The 19340-nt window shown below is 42.9% G+C and overlaps 1 protein-coding gene and 1 pseudogene across 1 annotated transcript; one reads left to right on the forward strand and one right to left on the reverse strand.

Annotated features, from left to right (window-relative positions):
* Positions 1-599: 599 nt before the first annotated feature.
* On the reverse strand, positions 600-970 carry LOC138828927 (large ribosomal subunit protein eL39). The gene has a single exon (XM_070024961.1). The coding sequence runs from the start codon at positions 909-911 to the stop codon at positions 756-758; it is 156 nt and encodes a 51-aa protein (XP_069881062.1). The 5' UTR covers positions 912-970; the 3' UTR covers positions 600-755.
* Positions 971-1689: 719 nt separating this feature from the next.
* LOC138828931 (U2 spliceosomal RNA) lies at positions 1690-1838 on the forward strand (annotated as a pseudogene).
* The last annotated feature ends 17502 nt before the right edge of the window (positions 1839-19340 follow it).

The raw sequence follows: 19340 nt of genomic DNA on the forward strand, positions 1-19340 counted from the left end.
ATCTTTACCTCTTTTTTGTGAGTACAAGTTCTGGGTCTTGAACTCAGGGCTTGGGCACTGTCATTAGTTTTTGTGCTCAAGGCTAGTGCTATACCACTTGAGCCAAAACACCACTTCTGGCTTTTCTGGTAGTTAATTGAAAGTAAGAGTCTCACAGGCTTTCCTGCCTAGGTTGGCTTCAAATTATGATCCTCAGATCTCAGCCTCCTAGGTACTAGGATTACAGGCATGAGCTACTGGTGCTTGGCTTATTATCTCCATTTTACCTGCTATCCAAAACGAATGGAAATAGAGTGAAAAGAAATGAAAGATACATGAAATTAAGTGGCAAAGTATTAGATACACAAACATGAAAGCCATCTACTTTGTGTGCATAAATCTTGTCATCAACGCACATGTACAGGTAACAGAACCGTAGGCTATCATTTGAATCCATAAATATATACATATATTCAACATGTTTTATTGATATTATGAAGGAAAACGACATATTACATGTAAAATACACTTTGTGGTAGAAGATGGAAATGGATAAATTCATAGAAGTTTAATAGACAATTTCCTTTGACATTCTTTTTTTTTTTATGATGATTCAAATGTAATGTTTATTACATGTTTATTACTGTGCCCATGATTAAAATAACCAAAGAAAAATCAATTTAAAAAATGCCCAATTGTCAGTCCAGGCAGTATTGACGTTTCAGCTTGACTGGTTCATGGTAGAGCATAAATATGTGGGCATCTGAAGTAATTCCTTACAGACCCAGCTTGGTTCTTCTCCAGTGTCTTCTCTTGGAGTTGTATCTGATTTTGTTACCAGTTTTCATCCGAATCCACTGGGGAATGGGGCGATTTTGCTTTTGTTTCTTGGCCAGAAACCGCTTGATTCTGAAAGTCTTGTGAGAAGACATGATGGGAAGCGCTGGAAGGCACAGTAACCACGATGGCGAACAAAAGCTGAAGAGACCAGAAGCCGCCGGAAGAACAAGTTTCTCCTTTGACATTCTGTATTCAGAGTGAAGAAGGGTAAGAGGAGAGTGCTATGCCTATGAAGACATAGAGACATAAAGAAAGCTGTATTTCAGGCTGGAAAGGCTGTATGAATGGAGGATGTAGGTAGGGGGCTAGAATTCCAATTACATATGATGACTGTATCCAAACATCCCATATATCTTTTTTTTGGGGGGGTCGGTCGTGGGTCGCTGGGCGCTGTCCCTCAGCTCTTCAGCTCAAAGTGAGCACTCTACCACTTGAGCCACAGTGCCACTTTCTTCTGATGGTTAACTGGAGATGAGAGTCTCACAGACGTTCCTGCCTGGGTTGGCTTTGAACTTTGATCCTCAGATCTCAGGCTCTTGGGTAGGATTTCAGGCATGAACCACCAGTGCCCAGCTTCAGCCCATATACCTTTAGACAATAGGAAAGCTTCTTTCATGGTTAACAGATTGCAAGACTAGCCAGTTTTTCGTTAGTAGTCCATATTGAAATTTTTCTACCCTGGCATTATACCATTATAATTATTCTTATATTTTTTTCTGCTTATAATTGATTATTTATGATAGTTCCAACAACCAATAATGAATCCTTATTTAACTACCATTGTCACTAAATCCCCTGTCTACATATATGCTTTCATTTTCCAGCAGTCACTACTATTTGTGGTAACAGTGACTTAAAATTCCATTTATGATCACTTCTCAGACCTCTAAGATTGAATATAGTTTATGTTCTTATCAGTTTAGCATCTGATATGTCCTTTAAAGTGTATGAATGGATTTTTTTGTCCACTCCATATATCAACTTAGTATTGCAGTGCCTCTGGGAATAGAACAGATGCCTCTCCCCGCAAGGGAATGAAACTGGTTGTTTAAAAATGCAATTATGAGATTCTGGTCTTTATTTCATTTGTAAATTGCTCTTTTTTTTCCTTTCCTTTTTTTCTTTCGTTTTTTTGCTGGTCATGGGGCTTGAACTCAGTGCCTGGGCACTGTCCCTGAACCGATTTATGTTCAAGGCTAGCACTCTACCACTTGAGCCACACTGCCACTTCTGGCTTTTTTGAGTAGTTGATTGGAGATAAAGGTCTCACAGGGACTTTTCTGCCCTGGCTGGCTTTGAACTACGATCTTCAAGATTTCAGCCTCCTGGGTAGCTAGGATTGCACGCATGAGTGCCTGGCTTTAAATTTTTTTTTTAATAAATTGAAAGCTAGGTACTTTGAAAACTTTTAGGACATATATATGTGTATGTGTGTGTGCATACATATATGTATATATGTACACATATATGTATATATATATGTGTGTGTGTATATATATATATATATATATATATATATATATATATATATAGTTGTTTGTTTTTGCTATACCCAAAGCAAGATTTATGATAAAGCAACATTTATAACTTTTCTGGACAGTCTACTGAATTGAATGTATTACTTCCTCCTGAGGTGGACACTTCTTGTTCTGCTCTTATTGAGCTAGCTTTGTTTACTAGATAGCTGTGATGCTAGAGTCTGTTCTTGCTCACCTACTTTCCCCCTTAAATTCTGCTCTTGGGAAAAAATATGAGAGAATTCATTTTTCAGTGTGGCAGCTCTTTAAAGATTTGAAAAGGAATTGTTTTACATTAGCTATTGGTTTAAGCTTTCTCTTTTCAACAACACTGTCTAACAGAAATTTCTGTGATGGTGGAAGTGTTCTTTTTGAGCTGTCTAATCAGTATACATTAGCTAGCAACATGTGGCTAGTAAACACTTGCCATTTGGCTAGTGAGAACAAAAGTTGTAATACTGCTGGGGCTGGGAAGGTGGCTCAGTGGTAGAGCGCTTGCCTTGCATGCATGAGGCCCTGGGTTCAATTCCTCGGCAACACATAAGCAAAAAGAAAAAAGCCAGAAGTGGCGCTGTGGCTCAAGTGGTAGAGCACTAGCCTTGAGCTGAAGAGCTGAGGGCCAGCGCCCAGGCCCAGAGTTCAGGCCACACCACTGGACCCCCCAAAAAAGTTTCAGTACTGCTTTATTTTTATTAAGGTGTTTTATAGAGGGACTGTCATTTCATAAGTCAGGTAATGAGCACATTTCTTTTTTGGACAATGTCACCCCTTCCTTCACTTTCCCCCAGTTGCCCCCTCCCATGCCTGCCCACAAGTTGCTTGTGTTATTTTCCCACATAGTGTATACTGAATAGCATGATTGTATTTGTTCACGCTTAATTTTTTTTAAATTTAGATTGAACTAGCAAGATGCACCAAGTGGCTGTTGTTATACAGTGTACCTCTGAACTCTGGGAATTAAATTTTCTCACATGTCTGCCTTGGCTGCCTCAGAAATCTTTTCAGAACACAGTGAAGAGGTGAGATGTAGAACAATTGCTGGCATGCACCAAGCCCCGAGTTAGTTCTCAGTCCTGCAAAACAAAGAAGAAAGGTAAAAAAGATATAACTATCCTCGTAGACTTGTCTAGAAGCCAGTCTGAAACAACTGAGGAAATCCTCAAACACAACTCCCAAAGCCCTATGGAGTAATGTCAGTTTTTATTGAAGGCTTCTTAGAAGGAGAAGATAAGGGTTATATGTTCATATCACATATCCTAAAAACAAAACTTTAAAAGGTCCTTATTGGCTGGACACCAGCGGCTCATGTTTGTAATCCTAATTACTTAGAAGTCTGAGATTGGGAGGATTGTAGCTGGGGTCAGCCCAGGCAAAAAGTTTGTGAAACCCCTTCTCAACCAATAGTGAGGCATAGTGGCATGTTTACCATCCCAGCGAAAACAGGAAGCCTAAACTAGGTGTGATATGAGACCCTACCTCAAAAATAATCAGAGAGAGAGGGAGAGGACTGAGGAACTCGAGAGGTGAAATCCAGAAATCTTAACTTTTATGACACTCCCTTCCACCCCCAACCAGGAAATTTTTATGCCCTAGTTTTGACCCTCCTGTGGCATAACTGCTGCATTACCCACATTTTTCCCCCCTGCAAGTTGTTCTGGTACTCCAGCTTTGCTTCCGCTCTTGGCCTCATGATGCCAACACAAATAGGGAGGCCTCAGGTTACCAGGACAACGGGAGCTCAGGAAACTGTAAAGACTCAGTACTCCCACGGCATCATGGACAGTGGCTCTGCTGGATGACTTTTGCCTTAGGGACTCAGTCCTACTTCTTCCCTGTCCCCCAGAACACTCAAATCAGAAGATACAGAGACCTGACAGTGGGACGTAGAGAGGATAGCATGAAGAATGGTGAATGAAGCTTTTGTTCTAATATTGATATTTCACGTCACTTTGGGGAAAACTGAATTTGTAATAGTGAGACTTTTATTTCCCTAAAATCTGGTTAGATTGCAAGCTTTGGTGGTAGGATTCTCTCATTTGCTCATGTCATTGATACCTATTTCACTGAACCTTGAATCTTTTCATTCACCTACTAGATGTCCATAACTTTCTTTGGGCTAAAAGGTTTGATTGAATGAAAGCTGCTAATGTTTGGCCAGAAAAGAACAGTTGCTAAACAAAAGATTTGGGTTCTGTTGACGTCTTACCAAAGCTAGTCATTATTTACGGAAGGTCATCTAACTTGTCTCTTTTATTTTTTTAATTAGCATATACTAATTGTACAAAAGTGTTTCCACTGTGATATTTCTGCATATTCGTATAGTGTACTTGGATTAAGTTCACCTCCTCTTGTTAGACTTTCTTATTCCTTCTCCTACCTTTTAACTTGCTGTAATGGGTTTCATTATTCTATGACCTCCAGGCTTGAGCTTGATCCTTTAGCTTTTTTTTTTTTTTTTTTTTTTTTGCCAGTCCTGATGCTTGAACTCAGGGCCTGGGCACTATCCCTGAGCTTCTTTTGCTCAAAGTTAGCACTCTACCACACTGAACCACAGTGCCACATCTGGCTTTTTCTGTGTATGTGGTACTGAGGAATCGAACCCAGAGCTTCATGCATGCTAGGCAAGCATTCTACCACTAAGCCACATTCCAGCCTCCTTTAGCTATTTCACTCAAGGCTAGTGCTGTACTACTAGAGCCACAGGTCTACTTCTGGTGGTTGTCTTTTGCTTTTTTTTTTTTTAATTGATTAATTTGAGATAGAGTTTTATGGACTTTCCTGCTTGAGTTAGCTTGGAATGGCCACCTTCAGCTGAGTAGCTAGGATTGCGGGTGTGGGTCATTGGTGCCAGGCTTCACAATGCTTTTTTCATACATGAGGATGCTGTACTTCAAGTCACACTGATTCACTTTCTCTTCACTTTCCCTCGTTAAGTCCCTTTAAAGTTATGAATAAATGGAAAACTGTTTGCACTTAGATACAATGGTGAGTGGTCCAAAATGAGTAGACCATCTCCATGGAGCTTTGAAGGCAGGCAAGAGCAAAGGGGAATAAAGAACAATAAGGCAGACTTGCTAGTTCTTTTCAAACAGTTGAAGGATGGTTTTGTGGAGGAGGGATTAGATTTATGTGATTTAGCTTCAGAAAGTGGAGTAAGAATCTCCACTTAGATGACAGTAATGGAGGAGAAATTTGGGCTTGAGAAGGGAAGAACTTTTGAATAATTTAAGGACCTCCAAATTGATATGAGCTAAATTGTTAGCCAGTGAATAATGTATGCCTCACATAGAGTTAGATTAGTAATTTTTTTTTTGCCAGTCCTAATACTTGATCTCAGGGTGGGCACTGTCCCTGAGCTTCTTTCATACAAGGCTAGCACCCTACCACTTGACACACAGGCCAGTTCAGTTTTCTGAATGGTTTATTGGAGATAAGAGTCTCCAGGACTTTCCTGCCCAGGCTGGCTTTGAACCACAAGCCTCAGATCTCAGCCTCCTGAGTAGTTAGGATTATAGGCGTGAGCCACCAGGCGCCTGGGGAGATTGGGATTTGGATGAGAGATTTGACCTATAAGGAGAGATAGTTAAATTTTTAAAAACTCAATTTTACCTTTTATATGATTTTATGGCAACTGATCAGATGATTACTATTTTTCTAGGCCCTCTGCTAAATTCACCTCTTTGAATCATTAGATAGTATAGTTAATAGTATGGGCTTTAGCCATTTCTCAGATTTAGTTCCTTAGCCCTCTGGAGATTGCTCAAGAATGTTTCCAAAGTGGCTGGGACCGACAAAGAGCTCTGAGCCTGTTACCTACACCTCTGTCAGAACAATCTTGCCTGGGCTGGCTTTGAACTGTAATCCTCGGATCTCAGCTTCCTGAGTAAGTAGGATTATAGGCATGAGCTACCAGCATTAAGCAAAAAATCAGTTTAAAGTCTGTGATATTCCAAGATCTACATTTTACTGACAGAGAGATTGGAGATGTGGTGCAGGGACTGTCCTGCCAAAGGCCACACTGCTGGTAAATTTCAGAATTGGGATTCAAATCTAGCTTCTACCCACCCCTACCCCATATACACACATACTTGGGATGCTAGGAATTGACAAATGCTCTGCTATTTAGCAGATGCCAGCCCCTAGCTCTTCTGATTAAATATTTGTTTTTTCTTGTTACTAGTCTACTTTTTAAAAGTCAATAAATGTTTCCCTCCATTTTGCTTGTTACCAGTGTAATTTAAAATTTTATTTCTTCAGATCTACTATTCTGTTTTTTTTTAAGTTTAGTAAGATTTAATGTAACAGAGTTAAAGTAGGGAGAAATAGAAGAAAAGAAACATTTCTGTTTGCCATGCAGAAAGTGAGAGTTAAAAGACTACTACTTTTCTGCTAGCTACATGGTAAATCTCCTTGCTACCCAGTCTCTCCTTCTGACCTATATTGTATATTCTGTTGCCCTTTTAGTCTTCTTGAAACATTGTCTTCATCATGTGATTTCTCCTGTCAAGAACCTTCTCTCTGTTGTGTATAAGAAGAAATTCAGCCTCACATTGAATTAAATTCTTTAGGATCATCCCCTTGTTGGGCTTAAAGTGAACCCAAATCCATCTTAGTAATACTAATTAATGAGTTACATAATAGTGAGACTGAGTCCCTCCCTACTTCTGGGCTCCAACTTTGGCAGACTTTTTATGTACAGTTTTAACCAGGCATAGTGAGAAGCTGCAAAATAAATAGAGTCACATTCACAAAGAAAGTTGCATAATATGTATACTTATAGTACACGTGCATGCATATTTTTTGTTTTTTTAATTTTTTTATTGTGAAAATACAATACAGAGGGTTACAATTACATGAGCAAGGTAATTAGTACATTTCTTATTAAGCATTGTTGCCTCCCCTTTTGTTTCCACTTACCATCCCTTCCCATCTCCCCCACACCCCCCCCACACACTCCTGCCCCCTGAATGCATTTTTTTGGGGGGGGTCCGGTCGTGGGGCCTGAACTCTGGGCCTGGGCGCTGTCCCTCAGCTCTTCAGCTCAAGGCTAGCGCTCTACCACTTGAGCCACAGCGCCACTTCCGTTTTTTTTTCTTTTTTGCTTATGTGGTGCTGAGGAATCGAACCCAGTGCCTCTGGCATGCAAGGCAAGCGCTCCACCTTCCCAGCCCTGAATGCATATTTTTTTAAAAGGCATGAAATATAACAATTATCTGGATAAAAAAGCACATTAAACTGTAAGACAGAGACTGAAAATAAGGCAGAGGGGAGGTGAGGAAGGGGCAACTTGAAATGCTTATTTCTTCACCATAGAAGTTTCCCATAGAAGGGAAACATAAGGGCCCAGGCTCAACTAGCCTCACTGCTATTTCTTTGGTTCTTATATTACTACTAAAGAAGTAAGTAATGAGCTGGGTACTGGTGTCTCACACCTGTAATCTTAGCTAATCAGTAGACTGAAATCTGAGGTTTGTGGTTTGAAGCCAGTGTGGGCAGGAAAGTCTGTTGAAGCTCCTATCTTCAGTTGACCACCAGAAAACCAAAAGTGGTGTTGTGGCTTAAAGTGATAGAGTGCTAGCCTTAAGCAGAAGAGCTCAGGGACAGCTCCAAAGCCCTGAATTCAAGCCCCAAGGCTGATCAGAAAGAAAGGAAGAAAGGGAAGGAAAGAAAGAAGGTAGTTTGGTCAAGTGTCATCCATGTCACTATCTGGGTAGAAAGGCTTAGAAGAGATAAATCCCCAGGAAGCCCCTTGATGTCTATCAGAGAAGAGCAAATACTTGATTTTAGTCTTCTCACAAAGGTTGTACATAGGGAGTGAGAGAAAATGCTTGAAAAGGTATCAGAATACTCAGGGATGTGAATGTAGGGGCTCCCAAATGACAAATATTCAGTCCACTGAAATTGCCTCCCTTTCCCGAGCTTCTGAGGGTGTGGTGATTGAATTGAGGGCCTCATACTTGCTAAGGGTCTACCACTTGTACCACACACCTCCAGGCCCTTTTTGGGTTGCTTATTTTTGAGATATGGTCTCATTTGATACCAGCGCCAGCCTAGATTGTGTTCCTTCTATCTGTGCCTCCCTTGTGTGCCTGGGGATAACAGGCACCCACCTCTGTGCCCATAACAGACACATGCCACTGCACCCAGTATTGTCCATGGAGTCTCATAAATTTTGATGCCTTGGCTGGCCTCCTAGATTCCCTGATCTCTACCACCCAAGTAACTAGGATTACAAGCCTGAGCCTCCATGCCCAGTTCCCCTTAAATGATCTAGTAGGAGACTATCAGAAAGAAAAGAAAGGGCTGGGAAGGTGGCTCAGTGGTAGAGCGCTTGCCTTGTATGCCTGAGGCCCTGGGTTCGATTCCTCAGCACCACATAGCCAAAAAGAAAAAATCTGGAAGTGGCGCTGTGGCTCAAGTGGTAGAGTGCTAGCCTTGAGTTGAAGAGCTGAAGGACAGCGCCCAGGCCCAGAGTTCAGGCCCCACAACCGGACCCCTCCCCCCCCAAAAAAAAAGAAAAGAAAAGAAAAACTAAACCAAAAAGAGCAGCGGCATGGTTCAAGTGGTAGAGTGCTTACTTAGCAAGTGGAAGGCCCTGAGTTTAATCTCTAGTATCATCCTCCCTACTCAAAAAAATATAAATGTTTCTTGTTTCACATAATTATTTTTAACTTTACTAAGATATAATTTACATACAAGAAATACAAGAAGGGAAGTGGTGCTGTGGCTCAAGAGGTAGAAAGCTCGCCTTGAGCTGAAGAGCACTTGCCTTGAGCTGAAGAGTGCAGGGATAGCACCCAAGTCCAGAGTTCAAGCCCCACTTCTGACCAAAAAAAAAACAAAAACCAAGAAGGTGCACCCATTTTAAATGTATGATTCAGTGAGGTGGGTTTTTTGTTTGTTTTTGTTTGTCAGTTGTGGGCATTGAACTCAGAGCCTGGGCGCTGTCCCTGAGTTCTTTTGCTCAAGGCTGGCACTCTACCATTTTGAACTACAGCTCCCTTCTGGTTTTTGAGGGTTAATTGGAGATAAGAGTCTCATAAGGACTTTTCTGCCTGGGCTGGCTTTGAACCTGGATCCTCAGCTCTCAGCCTCCTGAGTAGCTGGGATTACAGGCGTGAGCCACCCATGCCAGGCTAAAAGTACATTTCTTTTTGGGCAAGGTCACGCCTTCCCAGTTTTTCCCTTGTCTCATCCTTTATGGAATCTTGTGATGCGTAGTAGTTTCAAAATGGTCTAATTTATTAGACCTTCCTCAAAATGTGATCCCACGAATTGAATTTTAAACATGTTTTGCTGTCTTTTCTTTTTCTATTCATGTATTCTTTTTGTTTAATAGAGAGAAAGGGGAGATGGTTGCTTCATTGATGTCAAGTCTTCTTTAAATCCTCCAAGCAATCTTTTCCCTGGGGAGTTACACTATAAAACCCTAACTATGACTATTATGCAGTCTCAAAATACCACATATATGATATGTATTTTATATAATATTTATGTGGCAATAACCACACACATGGCCACACCCAATGAAACAAGGTCATGTTTACAGAAGGGCTATTGGGAGATAAGTGATGCTATGATTGTGAATGAATTCATCAAGGAAATAAGTCTGGGGAGAAGAATGTAGAATCCCAAGGGCAGAAGCTAAGGGGAAAACCCACAATTGGGAGGAGGAAGAGGGGCCTCCCTGTGGGAGATGAGTTGGACATCCTGATAGGATAACTGGGACAGTGAGCTGTCGTGGAGGCCGTGGCAGGAGTGTGTGAGGAAGGAAATGACTAGCAACAGTGTCAAATATAATTGCCATGACACTGGAGGAATACATGGTCTGTAAAGTAGCATCCTCACTGTGTTCTTCCTCATCTAGATCATTCTCAAGCTTTAACCTTATACTGTTCAATTCCATTCAATAAGTGTACTTTTTCAGTTGAACACAAACTGTGGTGGAGTTGTCTAAAAGGCTTTAAGTTGTGGTTTAAAGTCACATCTCTTATTTTTAATTTAGATTTTGAATTGTTATTATAAAGGTGATGTACAGAGGGGTTAAAGTTATGCAAGTCAGGTAATGAGAACATTCCTTTTTGGACAATGTTACCCCTTTCCTCACTTTTCCCCAATTTTTCTCTCCTATCCCCACCCACAAGTTGTATAGTTCATTTTCAACATAGTGTCTAGTGAATACCACTGGTGCATTTGTTTGTCCTTGGTGTTAGAGTATAGTAGACTTTGCCAGAAAACCACAGAGACATCCAGGTACAAAGAACAACAAAAAAAGTTGTATTGCTGGTAAGCAGGGAGCAGTGAGAAGTGCCAGCTATTGTCTGAGGTGACCTAAATAGCTTACTGAGGCTAGGAGGGGCTAGAAGGGGCTAGGAGGTGGAGACCCTGCTGTGGACCTGAGGACCAGGGGCTTCATCATGGTGAATTAGGATTTATGGCTGCTGCCCAAGTAGTAGATAAGGGGCCCTGCAGCTGCCCAGACCTGGAGGTTAAAAAAGGGCTCTTGTTGACTTATTTGGTGATAGCTTCTCCAGAGGAGTGTCATCTCAAGGTAAAGGGGGTTGGAGGCTGATTATTTACTGCCTTTACTAAATGGGCCTACTGTTGCCTAGGAAAGAAGCATGCTAAGCTGTGGAAAGGGTAAGGAGCATGCTAAGACATCAGAAGGGAGCTTATTGGCCTTATACTTGGTCCCTCCCAAAGACAGGTAAATGAACAAACAAGACAGAAAAGAAGACAAAAACAGTAACAAAGGAAAAAAATCTCTTATTTTCATTTCTGGAGTTCATTTTGATAAATATTTTATTTATATGATTAGAGGCACATAGGCATTGCACCTTTGAGTCACATCTCTTTTTCTTTTTCTTTTCTGTCGGTCATTGTGTTTGAACTCAGGGAATGAGTGCTGTCCCTGAGCATTTTTGCTCAAGGCTAGGGCTTACCACTTTGAGACGCAGTGCCACTTCCAGTTTTCTGGTGCTAATTTAAGAGTGTCATGGGAGTTTCCTGCCCTGGCTGGCTTTGAACCATGATCCTCAGATCTCAGCCTCCTAGGTAACTAGGATTACAGGTGTGAGCCACCAGCACCCAGCTACCTTCTTGTTTAGAAATGTAGTTGAGAGCCGGGCCAGGTGGCTCACACCTGTAATCCTAGCTACTCAGGAGGCGGAGATCTGAGGATCATGGTTCAAAGCCAGCCCGGGCAAGAAAGTCCATGAGACTCTTAACTCCAATTAACCACTCAGGAAACCGGAAGTGGCACTATGGTTCAAGTGGTAGAGCACTAGCCTTGAGCTGAAGAGCTGAGGGACAGCGCCCAGGCCCAGAGTTCAAGCCTCACGACTGACAAATATATATATATATATATATATAGTTGAGCTTCATATATCATATAGCCATCCCTTCACTTGAATATCCAGTAGGAGACATTGAGTAAAATTGTTCTTATTGCCCTGGGATTGGGAACCAGGGCCTAAAGCTGGGGATAAGAAAACACTAAGTACATTTTAGAGAGTTGGTAAAAGAAGTCGTCGAACTGGCCCTGCAGTTTCCAAGCACTAACCCAACTTATTCCTCCCACCCTGTCTCCACCCCACCAATGTAAGATACAAGTTAAGAAGGGCGTTATGAGCTGGCTGCCAGTGACTCACACCTGTGATCCTAGCTACTCAGGAGGCTGAGATCTGAGGATTGTGGTTCAAAGCCAGGCCCGCAGGAAAGTCTGTGAGAGTGCTATCTCCAATGAACCACCAGAAAACTGGAAGTGGAGCTGTGGAAGTGGAGCTGTGGCTCAAATGAAGCGTTCTAGCCTTGTGCAAAAGAAGTTTAAGAACAGTGCCCTGAGTTCAAGGCCCAGGACTGGCGCGTGCGCGCGCGCACACACACACACACACACACACACACACACACACACACACACACCTGGCACTGGTGGCGCGCGCGCACATACACACACACACACACACACACACACACACACACACACACACCTGGCACTGGTGGCTCATACCTGTAATCCTAGCTACTCAGGAGGCTGAGATCTAAGGATCTCGGTTCAAAGCCAGCCCAGGCAGGAAAGTCTATGAGACTCTTATCTCCAAAAAACCACCAGAAAACTGGAAGTGGTGCTGTAGCTCAAGTGGTAGAGAGCTCGCCTTGAGCTGAAGAGCTGAGGGACAGTGCCCAGGCCCAGAGTTCAGGCCCCATGACCAGCAAAACAAAAACAAAAATCTTTCCCCTGTTTTACATTTGCTTTCTTTTTAAGAAGGGGTTTTTGACTAAAAATCAGGTCTGAAAAATAGCTTCCATGGGGAAATCATTTAAGGATTTTTAAACAAGAGCGTGATATAATTAGGTTTTTGTTTCAAAAGGTTGCTTTGGCACCAGAACACATGGTGGAGACTGGATAGAAGGAGGAAAATCCTAGACTCAGACACTTGCAACTTTTAGAATGAAACAATCATCAGAATTGGCATTGTGGCTTCATCCCATTTCACATGTAGTAGGGGTTTTCTGGAGTGCTAATTCCTACCCAGTGGTCTCTCCATTTCCAATTCCTGCTTAGTACCTTTGCAACCTCCCATCCTCATTCTTTCCTCTTCATCTTGGCACTCACTCAACTACCAAGTTCTGTGGTTGCTTTGTTCAAATTATCTCAGATTCGTTTCTCTCTCCATTCCATACCATCATCCTATATCAGGCATGTACCATTTTGTGCTTGGATTTGTCCAGAAACCTCTTAAACTCGTCTTCCTGCTTTTAGTCTCTCTGCCACTGATCTTTCATTACCACTGCTTAGCTACTCTTTTATTATTTTTGCTGGTTCTGGGGCTTGAACTCTGGGCCTGGCCTAGCTCTCTACCAATTGAGCCACAGCTCTACTTCTGGCTTTTTGTGGTTAATTGAAGCCAAGAGTCTCACAGACTTTCCTGCCTGGGCTGGCTTTGAACCTTGATCCTTAGATCTCAGCCTTGAGTAGCTAGGATTACAGATGTGAGCCACTGGCACCCAGCATAGCTATTCTTTTTGCTTCAAATAACATATTACAGCACATAAAACAAGTTTAGTAAATTTTTGATTTAGACTTTTCTCTTTTTTCCCCAGTCTTTTTGTTTTTCTAGGAAATTCTAAGCAGAGCAGAGGGTTAAAAAATAGTGAGGAATACATTTCTAATCATAAGCTATAGTAGCCATGTTTCCTTTGCTTCTTTCACTGTAAGATGTTGTAAACCTACAAGTACTTAGTAAAAGGGAAACACATATCCCTGTTGGTGCTTGCTTCTTGCCAATATTGTGAAGAAAGTGGACTTTAAATGGACTAGAAGAGAATATTATGTTTGAGATTGTTTCTCTGGATGTTCCCCAGGGATGGTAAGTGAACATGGAGATGGAAATGATGGTGAAGGTAGAGAGTAGGCACATGGGGAGCAATAGTATGCCCAAGATATGCTGGTATAGACCTGGATGGAGCAGACAGGTAACATATGTCCACTTGCAGTTTGGATCTTCAAGAATACAAATGTAGTTGGGCACCATAGCTCATGCTTGTAATCCTAGCTACTCAAAAGGCTGAGACCTGAGGCTTGTAGTTCATAGTCTAGGTAGACAAAAGTGGAAGCTGTTTATCTCTAACCAGCAAAAAAATGGAACTGGTGGTGTGGTTTAAGTGGTGGAGCACTAGCCACAACAGAAAAAGCCTCATAGTCCCCCACACACCAGAAAGGAAGAATAGAAATGAATGTGGGTGTTTCTAACTTTTCTTAAATTCTTCTTTTTATTTCTTTATTTATTTTGGGTCTGGTCATGGGGCCTGAACTCTTGGCCTGAGCGCTGTCCCTCAGCTCTTCAGCTCAAGGCTAGCACTCTACCACTTGAGCCACAGTGCCACTTCTGGCTTTTTTTCTTTTTGCTTATGTGGTGCTGAGGAATCGAACCCAGGGCCTCATGCATGCAAGGCAAGGGCTCTACCACTGAGCCACCTTCCCAGCCCCTCTTTTTTTTTTTTTAATTTTATTTTATTTGTGAACATACTGTACAGAGGAGTTACAATTGCATGGGCAGGATCCCAGCCCCTCTTAAATTCTTATAGGACACATTGACTCTCTGCGAAACATTTGCCATTAGAAAATGACTTGTCTAGATTATGTATTACCAATAAAGCTGACATTTCTGTTAATCTCTTCAGACACATACTTAGGCAGGTAAGTTGGAAGCTGGGGTCTAATTTGAAAATATTTTAACTGATTTACTTTTGGTGCTGGGGATTGAATCCAGGGTTTCCCACATGCTAAGCTTGAACTCCATTACTGAACTTTCAAAAGACAGAGATGTATGAATTCAAAGGAAAGGCATTTGGCCCCTTGAACAATCATAGCAACTGTTTGCAGAAGTTGAGAAGGTAACTGGGCTTCTGTGTGTGTGCTGTATGATGGGGGAGGAGGCCAGGAGGTAGGGAGGACACATGAGTAGAAATGGTCTCCTCTTCCTCCCCCTCCCTCTCCCCCTCCTCCTCTTTTCCTGATTGAAATGTATCATGTAGAATCCCCATGTTTATGCTTTATTTGACTCCACTTTTCATGGCTGTTCTCTGCCCTCTGTTGGTAGATTCTCTTGGAGACCTGCCTTTCTTATATACTGGGGACAAGTAAATATAGGCAAAACCTTTTTCTAGGGGCTGGGAAGATGGCTCAGTGGTAGAGCGCTTGCCTTGCATGCCTGAGGCCCTGGGTTTGATTCCTCAGCACCACATAAGCAAAATGAAAAAAGCCAGAAGTGGTGCTGTGGCTCAAGTGGTAGAGCTGTAGTCTTGAGCTGAAGAGCTGAGGGACAGTGCCCAGGCCCAGAGTTCAGGCTCCACAAAACAAACAAACAAAGCCTTTTTCTATAGCCCTGACCAGTTAGAGAGAAGACTGGAAAATATATTTTGTTTCTTTGGAATCCTGCAATTATGGAAGGAATAGTCGAATGTAGAACAAATTCAAGGATCCATATTTAGCTGTGAAATCAGCTCAGTTAAACGCACTGTTTACTGTTTGAGTCTTGGGTATCAGGATAGACCATAGAGAAGAGTGAAGTGACTCTAAATCTCATAGCTGTCCCAGGACTCTGCTAGGGTCTTGAGGCCGGCGTTGGCCTGGAGTTAGGATTTCTTTCAGCAAAGAAATATGGTAGCTTGGAATTTACAACAGCTTCTAGCAGCTAATCAATTGAGGCTCTGCAGGCTCTGGACCAGAAACACTAAAAGCAGTGTTTTGGCTCATCTTGCCCAAAAGAAATTCAGGTGGTCTCTGTGGAGTAGTAGAAAACCATAATACCCCTACAGAGAAGATGTTGGACCCTCGCTATGTGCCACTTAGGAGAGTCTGAGATTTCCCAGGCTTTGAATGCATTGCATCAGGGTCACTAAACACTGACGGAATCTTATTGTCTATATCCAAGAAAACAGCAGTAGCTTGGACCCGTTGCTGTAGACCAGGGGTGAGGCAGAATACCATGGTGGACAGGATGTAGTAAAAAAGAACTGCTTACTTAGTTTAGGGCTGGGAAGGTGGCTCAAGTGGTAGAGCACTCGCTTTGAGCTGAAGAGCTCAGGGACAGTGCCCAGGCCCAAAGTTCAGGCCCCACAACCAATTAAAAAAAAAAAAAAAAAAAAAGAACTGCTCACTTTAAGGGTCTGAAATGAGATATACCCTTCACTGGCCCTCAGTGATCAACTCCCTCGAATTTACTTTCCACTGCCTCCCAACACAGCTACCAAGTTATAAATCAATCAATGAATCAATCCATTAATTAAGTCAGAGTTATCCAAATACTTCTCCAAAACTCTACCTCTGAACATTGCACTGAGGACAGCGTCAAACACATGAACCTTCAGGGGAACACTTCATATCCATGCTTGAATGTTTAATCCCTAACCGAATACAGAGTTGTCCTTAATATGTTTTTGTTTTTGATTTTTGGGTCCGGTCGTGGGGCCTGAACTCTGGGCCTGGGCGCTGTCCCTAAGTTCTTCAGCTCAAGGCTAGCGCTCTACCACAGTGCCACTTCCAGCTTTTTTCTTTTTGTTTATGTGGTGCTGAGGAATCGAACCCAGGGCCTCATGCATGCAAGGTACGCGCTTTACCACTGAGCCACCTTCCCAGCCCCAGTTGTCCTTAATATGGAGAATAATGAAATATTTTGAATTCCTCTGGGTAACAGCGGTGGCTGGTCCTCACAGGTCCGCAGGTGTTAGAACCATCTGAGTCTTTGGTGATCATGACAATGTAACTTTATACTACAAATTCCATGAGCCAGTATAATATCTGTAAAGAACTCTACCTCAGCTGGACGCTGGTGGCTCATGCCTGTAATCCTAGCTACTCAGGAGGCTGAGATCTGAGGATCACGGTTCAAAGCCAGCCCGGGCAGGAGAGACCGTGAGACTCCTATCTCCAATAAACCACTAGAAAACCGAAAGTGGCATTGTGGCTCAAGCGGTAGAGCGCTCACCTTGAGCTGAAGAGCTCGGGACAGCGCCCAAGCCCAGAGTTCAAGGTCCATGACCGACCAAAAAAAGAGAACTCTACCTCAGAGTCTAAGAGACCTGGATTCTAGTGTCAACTTTGCTATTAAAAGGCATGTGGAGTGAGGGAAGGGGTGACATTGTCCAAAAAGAAATATACTCTAGTTTGGTGCTGGTGGCTTATGCCTATAAATCTTAGCTACTCAGGATGCTGAGATCTGAGGATTGAAGTTCAAAGCCAGCCCAGGCAGAAAAATCCCAGTTAGACTCTTATCTCTAATTACCCACCAGAAAACTGGAAGTGGTTATATGGCTCAAAGTGGTAGATTGCTAGCCTTGAGTGAAAAAGCTTAGGGACAGTTGCCTAAGCCTGGAGTTCAAGCTCCAGAAAGAAAGAAAGAAAGAAAGAAAAGCCGGATGCAAGTGGCTCACGCCTGTAATCCTAGCCACTCTAGGATCACGGTTCAAAGCCAACCCAAGGCAGGAAAAGTCTGTGAGACTCTTATCTCCAATAAACTACTCAGAAAACCGGAAGTGGTGCTGTGGCTCAAGAGGTAGAGCACTACCCTTGAGCTGAAGATCTGAGAGACAGCACCTAGGCCCAGAGTTCAAGCCCCATGACCGACAAGAAAAAGAAAAAGAGGGGGGAGGAGGAGGAAGAAGGAAGAAAGAAAGGAAGGAAGAAAAAAGGAAGGAAGAAAGGAAAGGAAAAGAAATGTGCTCTCCCTGACTTATGTAACTGGACAAAAGGGGGGGAAAAAAAAAAACATATGTGGAGCCAGGTACCAATAGCTCATGCCTATAATCAGGAGGTGGGGTTCAGAGAATCATGGTTCAAAGTGACCCTAGGCAGCAAAGTCCATGAGACTCTTCTATTCAATTAATCACCAAAAAGCTGGAAATGGAGATATGGCTTAAGTGGTAGAGCTCTAGTCTTTTTTGTTGTTGTTGTTGGTCGTGGGGCCTGAACTCTGGGCCTGGTCTCTTTTTCTGCTTATGTGGTGCTGAGGAGTCAAATCCAGGGTTTCATGCATGCAAGGCAAGCATTCTACCACTGAATCACCTTCCTAGCCTGAGCTCTAGTCTTGAGCAAAATAGCTTAGGCACAGCACCCAGGCCCCAAATTCACCCAGGACTCACGTGCATGTGAGTGTGATACACACACACACAATGGCATTTGGAGTTAGATGAAAGGCAAGGGGAAGGAAAAGATGGGAGTTCTCTCTCTGAAACTTTTCAGCTATTAACTGAGGATTTTACAACATATTTATAGAACCCATCTTTTTCCAGAGCTTCTATGGTTCTTTGAGATTGTGTCATTTTGGATTTACTACTTTCATGAAAAGCAGTCATTTGATTCATTGATCTAGAGTTACAGAGCCATTTTTTTCAGATGCCTCCCTTCCTTTCTAGTTTCCTATGCTTTTCACTGCCCAGATAGGTCTAAATTCCTGTTCATCAAACATGGTTGGGAGCCTGGAACCACAGTTTACCATTCCTCTGGTGTCTGGTAGCTTATGCCTGTAATTCTAGCTCCTCAGGAGGCTAAGATCTGAGGATCGTGGTTCAAAGCCAGCCCAGGCAGAAAAGCCCCTGTAAGACTCTGATCTCCAATTAACCACTCAAAAGCTATAAGTAGAGCTGTGGCTCAGAGTGGTAGAGTGCTAGCCTTCAGCAAAAACGCTCAGAGATAGCACTCAGCCCCTGAGTTCAAGTCCCACAGCCGACAAAAAAAAGAAAAAAAAATGTCTTAAGGGTTGAGGCTGGAGATGTTATTGTCATTGGGGGCTTGCCCATGGCCTCTGTGACCTAGGGATTCCAATTGTATGTTCCTCAAATGTAAGGACTTTATCAATTTCTTTGTATACATCCTTAGAGCTTGTGCTCCATAGCCAGGTTTCAATAAACATATTTACTAATAATAAATAGGCATCATCCTTAATTTCCCCTCAAGACCACTAGGTGTCGCCTTCACCTCAGAGAAACTGTCCCCCAGTCTACACGCATTTTTCCCTCTGTTTGGGGAGCTCTTAGGCTTTTGGCTCTGTGATTTCTGGAGAAGTGGTGCGAAGGGGGCGAGAAACTGGATCTCAGCAGGGAGAAGTAGGGGCTCATGTGCGTGTCTTTTATGACAGTCTCAGAGAACTCCCCAGGGTCCCCTAGCAGTCCCCTCTACAACCATGATGTCATTTCACAAGCTGTTCCTCAGGATGGGATCACCACTCCCAGTGTGGGAGACCTTAGTGAACTTACTAGGCTAGAAGCCAAGGGATTGGATGGAAACTAAGGTGGGGTGCAATGGGCTTTCACTGCTGGGGTCTGTTGGGCCTGGTCTATCTAATAAGCCCTCACCTGAAGCTAGCCTGTGCTTTACTGAAGGACAAAGGAGAGACGAGGCCCTGGAAGCGGAGGCTGGTGGATGTGGGTACAAGAGGCCAGGGAGCCAGGAAGAGGATGAGTGGAGGCTGAGTCCCCGGGAAGGAGAAGACTCACGGGCTTGGC

Source organism: Dipodomys merriami, unplaced genomic scaffold (assembly GCF_024711535.1).
Source record: "Dipodomys merriami isolate MVZ:Mamm:240054 unplaced genomic scaffold, mDipMer1.0.p SCAF_1682, whole genome shotgun sequence".
NCBI lineage: Eukaryota > Metazoa > Chordata > Mammalia > Rodentia > Heteromyidae > Dipodomys > Dipodomys merriami.